Source organism: Vipera berus (genome assembly GCF_964194415.1).
Source record: "Vipera berus genome assembly, chromosome: Z".
In the NCBI taxonomy this organism is placed as follows: Eukaryota; Metazoa; Chordata; class Lepidosauria; order Squamata; family Viperidae; genus Vipera; species Vipera berus.
In genome coordinates this window covers 78,098,505-78,106,658 of record NC_138205.1, presented here as the reverse complement: position 1 = coordinate 78,106,658, position 8,154 = coordinate 78,098,505, and the positions used below count along the sequence as shown (strand labels likewise).

The following is an 8,154-nucleotide window of genomic DNA, read 5'->3' as shown; positions in this document are numbered from 1 at the left end:
ATTATAGTGTGTGGAGTATGTGTGTGATTTCCAAAAATGAATCCTGCAAACCAGAAGCACTTTTGAGATGTTTAGGTGGATTGCATGAGCTGAAGATAGTCCATTATCAGATTGATAAAATTTTGTAGTTCTATAATCCTCTACAATGAATAAGAAATGGTCCCAGCCAGTGGTTTCTCGTTATTCATACCTTGTCCCTCGCCAATCACAATATAGTATAAAAATTATGTCCCATCATAACTTCTTAGAAACAATATTTAGGCATCTTGAGAGCCGATTTGGTCCAGTGGTTAAGGTACCAGGGTAGAAATGGTGCCTTAATTTCTAGTTCTACTTAGTCATGAAAGCTAGCTGTGTGACCTTAGGCCAGTCACTGTCAGTGACACGTAGGTTGTAGGGAAGAGGAAGGAGCAGTATTAGATGTGTTCACTGCCTTGACTTATTCGTAAAAATAAGGCCAGATATAAACTGTTACCATATTGTTACTAAATTTTAATAGTATTCTACCTAACCATTTTCTGAGCCTCACAAAATATTTTTTACTGCGTTACATAATGATACAGATGCTGTGCTATTAATGGTTTTAAAGACAATAATTGGCAATTTGAACTGGACTCAAAAACCTAGTGGTAAACAATGTGGCAATAACAAAACTTAAGTGTTACTCCAGTCTAATGGAATTATGGTAGATATTTAGCTGCTGCATTGTATATTACAACTCTGGGTCAGTCTGGTGCTGCCAACAAAATCTATGCAGTCCCAAAGCTCATGAGGTTCTGGATGGGTCAAAATAAATTCAGATTAAATCTTTCCAAGATATTGCTAGCTATCAGTAGATATTCAGGTGACCTAATTGCATTAGCTCCTGTACTGTATATGGGTTCAGGCACCTTCCCTGAAAAGAGGAAGAAAAAAAGATCTGTTCCAGCTGTCCAAGGCAAGCCCAATGGAGAATGTGTCCAGTAGTCTGGCTAATTGTGATCTAGGCATGAATTGATAGAGCATCTTGCTCAGGTGGACTTGCTGAAGCTGAAGATGGGCAAAGACTTCCTAGTCATAGCTTCTACCTGCTGATTAAGAAGGGGTTTTTTTTCTTCCTTTTTTCAAGGAAGATCCCAAGTGAGTTTATGAACTAGCACAAGCATGTCAAACTGCTGGCCTGTGGGCCAGATGCATCACACCAAAACCACACCCACCCCATTGCCGGCAATGGAAAAGTCGCCATATATCGCACAACATCACATGACATTGCAAGTTTGACATGCTTGAACTAGTAAGATCAATTTCCATTTCATAATCAACTAAATCCTGACTGAAAAGGCCTAAGATAATCCATTATATTTGTGGTCTTATGTAGTTGATTTCCAATCATCTTCTCATCCCACCTTTATATGGAAATTGGAAAAACTAATATTTTGGGCGGGAAGAGGGAATTCAGATTCATGGCATACTACTGCCTGCTTAAACAAAAGTATCATTACGTATTTTTCCAGACATACATTAACTACTTCCCACATCTGACCATCTACACAAACCATTGATCAAGTACACAAGTGGCTGCATTCAAACAGAAGATCTTAACCCATCTCAGACGCTACATGGATAAAAGAATCCAAATACAAGGTGTTGCCTAGTTAACTACATACAGTGAAACATCCAACCTAGAATGGAACAGGCAACTTTATCTGCTAAGGCAGTGGTCTCCAACCCTCAATCCGTGGACCAGTACCAGGCAACGGCATGCCAGCAACCGGTCTGCACAAACAAGCAAAGCTCCATTCATGAGATGCAAGCAGCACACAAAACCACGCCCGCCCCCGGTCCACGGAAAAAGCTCTCCATGTAACTGGTTCCTAGTGCCCAAAAGGTGTCGTTATCTTTACTGTGAAGAGAGTTGCCAAGAAACTGGACATCATAAGTGCAGAGAAATGACATTTTGCTGCTTTGACTGCCACCGTAGCAAACGTGCTCTTAACCAGGTTTGCTTAACCAGGTTCTGCTTCTGGTTTTCTGCCATTGTTACTTTAGTCATCTTCTCAGATATTTCTCTCAAAACAATTTCCTTTTACAAATTCCCCAAGCTATAATCAGAGCAAATGTAGTGGCAGTCTAAATTGAAATGGTACAAGATTTAAATCTAATAAAGAAGCCATACTTTTCCAAAGTCCATTTTTACAATTTTTATGGAAATTGTCAAATCTTTATTTAGGTACACCTCCAATGCTTAATGTAAAATCAAATTGAAATCAAAAGGCCTTGCATAAGAAAAAAAATCTAAGTAACATTGAACCTAAACATTTAAAAAGTTAACTTGTGCCCAACTGTTCAGCATCACGTTACTGAGATCATAATGATTTATGTTTCAAATCTTAAATATTGATTCTAAGTTTTAAATACGGGATGCATTCAGCTAACAGTAAATATTGCAGAGAAAGATAGACTGTTGTCTGCATCATGCATTGTGAAAATTTCCGATTAGACTAGGGAGAATCCAGCCGTCTGTTTATGGAATTTCTTGACTTTATCTTTGTTTCTTGTTCCTTCCAAGGAGTTGTAATAACATCTAAATCATACACATGAAAGGCAGCATGTGGGCTATATTACATAATTCCAGTTAGCACTACCACCTTACCTTCAAAATGTAGATGAGAAATAAATGAAACAAGAAAATAAATTTTATTTTAAATCCAAAAGAAATATAGATGCACAACAGAATGCATGCTGCTAATAATCAATTTTCCTGAGGATTTCAGAAGCCAAGGAAGCAATAACTTTATCAGGATGGATGCTGAGAGAGAGAAAGAGAAATGATTATTGTAAGGAAAAAACATGGAGAATTATTTAAACATGCAGATTTATTGAAAAATGCAGACTCATTTTAGCCATTTATAAAAAGGTTTTTTATAATTTCCCCTCATTTGGCCCTTCAATATCTTTATAAACTATCTAGACAAGGGAATAGAAGGGGAACTCAATAAATTTGCAGATAATACTAAATTGGCAGGAATAGCCAACAACCCAGAAGACAAGCTCAGGATCCAAAAATATCTTGACAGACTTGAACACTGAGCCCTATGTAACTGTTAGCTTACTCAGTGTAGATAAAAGTAAGGTTTTACACTTAGTCAAAAAAAAAACACCAACTGTATAGGTACAGGCTACGTGAAACTTGGCTTAATGCCAGTAATTGTGAGACGGATCTTGGAATCCTAGTGGACAATCACTTAAGTACGACCCAACAGTGTGCAGCACTGCTAATGTAATCCTAAACTGTATTAATAGAGGGATAGAATTAAGATCACGTGAAAGTCTAGCTCTACTTTATAAAGCCTTAGTAATATCACACTTGGAATACTGCATCTTGTTCTGGTCACAATATAAAAAGGATCCTGAGACTTTGGAAAGACTGCAGACAAGAGCAAAAAGAATGATTAGGTGGGGTTGAGGCTAAAACATACGAAGAATGGTTACAGGAATTGGATATGTCTAGTCTAATGAAAAGAATGACTACAGGAGACATGATAGCAGTGTTCCATTATTTGAGGGGCTCCTACAAAGACAAGGGGGTAAAACTATTTTTTCAAAGCACCAAAAAGCAATGAGAAACAATGGATGGAAACTAACCAAGGAGAGAAGCAACCTAGAACCAAGGAGAAGTTTCCTAATGGTGAGAGCAATCAATCAATGGAACAGCCTGCCTTCAGAAGTTGTGAATTTCAGAAGTTGTGAATACTTTCCTAACAGCTCACAATTCAAGAATACCAATGTTAACTTGGATTGCCAACAAAGTTCTGTCTGTGACAAAACAGAACAAAAAATTGCTTTGTCTTTGGAACTGGGGCATTTCCAACCAAGTTGTCAAGTTGTCTCTCCTTCCTTCCTTCCTTCCTTCCTTCCTTCCTTCCTTCCTTCCTTCCTTCCTTCCTTCCTTCCTTCCTTCCTTCCTTCCTTCCTCCCTTCCTTCCTTTTTAAAAAAAAACTGTCAGAGGCTCCAGGCAGAGGTGGCAGCAGGCAGGCAGCGGTGGGCAGAGGATTCACATTTTGACGCCTCCCCCCGTCATTGACTCTGTGTGGCTCACAGCTCACCTCTCCCAGACCTGCACATGTTTGTGTGTGTGTGTGTGTGTGTGTGTGTGTGCGCGCGCACACGCACAGACGGGTGGGCATCTCACCCCTTTCACCCCGCACCCTCACTAGAGACCTTCTGCGATGGCAGGCTGCAAACTAATGAAAACTGTTTTTTGGGAGTCCTTGTTTCTTTTTCTCAACATGCCGCCAATCGCATCGTGCCCTGCCCCCCTCAGCTCCCACCCATAGCCCCATGAAAGGCTGCAAGAAGTTTCCCTCACAACTTCTCTTGTCTCTCCCATTCTTTTCCTCCCCAATGTCACAGCGTGGAGCTGCAAGAAGTGAGACCCCCCCAAGCGCAAACACAGAGAGACACAAACACATGCACGGGTCTGGGAGAGGCGAGCTGAGAGCCACACAGAAGCCCTTCAGGCACAGAGGCAATGACGGGGGGGGGGGGGAAGGGGAAGGCAGCTTAAAAAAGTGAACCTGTGAAGCGCTCAGAAGGCAGTCCCTTTCCCCTTTCCCCCTTCCTTTCTTCCTTCCTTCCTCCCTCTCTCCCAAGGGATGGCAGGAAGGGGAGAGATTGCCAGCACTGCCTGTGTCCATACTGCCACTGGCCGTCGCTATCCCAGGCAAGCAGGGGCGGTCCCAGTGAAAGGGAAGCCTGGTGGCTGCGAGGCTAGATCAGCGAGCGGGCATGGCGCTGATCTACTGGTAGGGGCCATCAAAGCTGGAATTCGCTCTGCCTTAGATCCACAGGGCAACTTTGGAGCCAGCGAGCCCCCCCCCCCGCCGTCTTTGCTCCACCCCCTGGAAGTGCACAGAGAAGGCGGCGAGCACGTGAGTGCTGGTGTCCAGGGGGAAAGGAAAGTGCTTCTCTTGCCTTTTTTCTTTCTCAGTGGTCAGCAGGGATGCTGGGCGCTTGCCGCCTCCTGTTCGTGTACCCAAGGGGCAGAGGTAGCCCCTCGCTCACCCTTACCCACCAAAACCTTTTATATCTTTTCCTCTCTGTCCCCCTTCTCCTTTTCTCTTCAGGGCACCTCCAGCTTCCAAAACACCAATCAGCTGGAGTCCAACGTTGATCTGGAGCTTCTGCCAAGCCCTGACAGCCCTGCAGCTCCAGCTGTTTCTTCCTCAGGCTTGTGCGGCACTGTCGCCGCTTCAGCTCATTCCTGTTCCCCCCTTGCTACCACTTCTCTAGGACAGTCACGTACTACCTGCCAGGTGCCAAAGTACCACCGATGGTACGCATACCACTGGTTGAAAAGACCTGGTGTTCAGTATTCCTAAAAGCAGGGAATGACTGATAATAGTAGTTATTATGAGTAGAAATGGCCTGCATGGCTGTTAACAAAGCAGCTATCCAGGATTTTGGAGACAGTTGTGGAGATCCATGCTTTCAAACATTTATTTTTCATAAACAGCCACTGGATACATCTTCCCTCTATTGTATATTTGAAATAATCTATTTTTATCTATTACTATTACTCAAGTTACTCCATTTTGCTGCCAATAGGCACAAGCACACAATGTGAGATGATACACTGGGAGAAAAAAATGTGCCATAGAAATCTGGTATACTATGAGAAGGGATCATACTGAAAGAATGCCAAATGGAGAAAGTGGAGAGAGAAAAGCTAGGAACTTAGAACAGAAGAAGCATCAGCGATAGAACTATATAATGCAGTGTGGATTAGGAAATTAGAAAATTATACACAAGTCAACTATAGAGAGATGAAAGGGAGGAATGCGTGCACAGGTAGAAATTCCAGAAACCTAAGGGAACTCACCTGGATGCCTGGGCCAACTTCTCTAGTATTTGCACAAGAATTCCCCCATCATTCTTCAGGCTTTCACAATGTTTCTCATTTGAAGTTACCTGTTATCACAAGAAGAATTACCAAAAATTTAGAAAAATACTCATTTGTAACCTGTGTAATCTCTCTACATCTTATTGTTACACTAGTGTTTTAATCCAAATTCTCTGCAATCTTCCATCTCAAGATTATATAATTATATTTGGCCACAAGGACTTTTTAAAGTAATGCTAGACTAGGTTATATTCTTTCTGAGCAAGATTAATTCAGGAATCAAATAATTCAAAGTAGAGGTGTGGGAAGTTGTTTATATTTTAATATGAATCAACCTATTTTGTATTTTATCAATTTGTCAGTTAGATGTATTGTATTCTTCTACAAATTTACAATGGAATTCTTGGTATTAAAGCAATGTATGCCAAAATGTATACTTTGTAGAATATTTCTATAGTGGTTAAGATACCGGATTAGAAACCAAGAGACTGTGAGTTCTTCTCCTCTATTGGATTAGGAGATTTGGGGCAAATCACTCTTTCTGTCCTACTCCTTTCATAAGAGCTTTGGTGTAAAGAAAATAGGGGGCAAAAATTATTATGCACACTGCCAGGAGTAGAAAATGAAAGAGATACAGAATGCATATGTGGAAAAAAATGTTAATATAGCCTAGATATGTTCAATTTACAAAATACATGTGAATTATTATGCATTTTTTACACCTAAGCTCATGTAGTGAATTTATGCACAGTATATTTGAATCTGAACAAATTCAGATTTATCTATTCAGAGTTCAGAGTTCATTAGCTGAATACAAAAAAGCAATTAAAATAGCAAAAAATCCCATGGCAGATTAACTTTCCAAATACAGTATCTTTTACTAATGACAGAGAGAAAAAACCTCTAATAATTATTCACCTTGGGAAAATTTACATGAATTCCACAGTAGTATAGAAGCTTTTATTAACAGGTTATTTAAAATTTATGCTGTTAAAAATGTATAATAAAATGCTAGACTACCCCAGAACAACCCAATTCTCAGAAACATAGGCCCAGTTATCTTTCAATGTCATTAAAAGAAAAGTATAATATGCTGAAACCTGTTTTCTCTGAAATGGATCAGTAATAGCTGATGTTATAAATCCTACGTATGTATTTTGACTTTGCATTAATATAATGTACAAGTAATGTGATTTTTTTCTATACCTTTAAAAAGTGTAATTTATGCTTTCCAAAGCAATCATCAGACTTGATTGTAAATTCTCAAAGTTTAGCAGATCAGATTGATAATTATGAATAGTTCTAAAGAAATATCTCATCATGTCCATGCATCATTATTAATCATTTAAACAAAAAATAACTGGATTATTTTAAGATGGTATTTGAGTGTTTTGCTTTTAAAATGTAATTTCAGATAGTGGATGAAAAAGATTTTGAGGTTTTTTTATACACATAATTTAAAAATATAGATTGCTTGAAATTCCTATAAGACATATATTAGAGGTCAGATAATTGCTTGTACAATTATTTTTATGGAAAAAAAATAAATTAATTTGTGACATTTTGTAAAATCACATTAAAGCACTTTTGATCAACTCTGAATCAACCATGCTCAGAATGCTATAATACCTCTATGTACAATAAAATGAAGTTTAATTGTTCTTACACACAAGGTACCAAGTATTTATTGGAAAAGAGTTAGCAAGATCAATGAAAATGAGAGGAAATACCTATTAAAATACTAGTTTTTAGGCTGAAACAATATTTCAGAATTATTTCACACTTAAGAATTGCCTAGGCAAAATGAATACTGTTCAGTTGCCAAAGCATTTTAAGAAATATACCTAATTTTATTAACTAGGTTTGAGAGACTTGAATGCAGACATTAAAGACATTTTCAGATAAAATTGATATTCCAAAGATCACTCAGGACTAATTTGCCTTTATAGTACAAGAAGCAGTAAACAGTAAATATTTATATCAGTGAACCAAACCAGAGTTTTCTGCAGATTGGTACAAAATACTGCTTTGTTCCTATACCACTGAAGATTGAAAATGATATTTCCTATTCCTTTTAAGATGTTTTTATAACTATGATTTTGAAGGCTAGAGCTTGTGGATTGTCGTCTGATTTCACTGTTACAGGCTGACGCTAAAATGGTCACAACTACATTGTTATAATGACTCCAAAATTCTTTTCCCCTACATAACGTTTTTTATAAAAGGACACTGAAAAACATCAGAATATTAACTAAGAAATTAGATATATAGC

At 38.8% G+C, this 8,154-nt stretch overlaps 1 protein-coding gene across 1 annotated transcript in view; it reads right to left on the bottom strand.

Annotated features, from left to right (window-relative positions):
• Window positions 1-2,371: 2,371 nt before the first annotated feature.
• The window catches only part of ULK4 (unc-51 like kinase 4), a 195,042-nt gene continuing 189,259 nt past the window's right edge, over window positions 2,372-8,154 (bottom strand). Inside the window, exons 36-37 of the mRNA XM_081346237.1 lie at window positions 5,862-5,950; window positions 2,372-2,788 (exon numbers count right to left, since the gene is read on the bottom strand). Of these exons, the coding sequence (XP_081202363.1) occupies window positions 2,725-2,788; window positions 5,862-5,950 (153 nt within the window). The 3' untranslated portion in view covers window positions 2,372-2,724. The remainder of the gene's footprint in view (window positions 2,789-5,861; window positions 5,951-8,154) is intronic.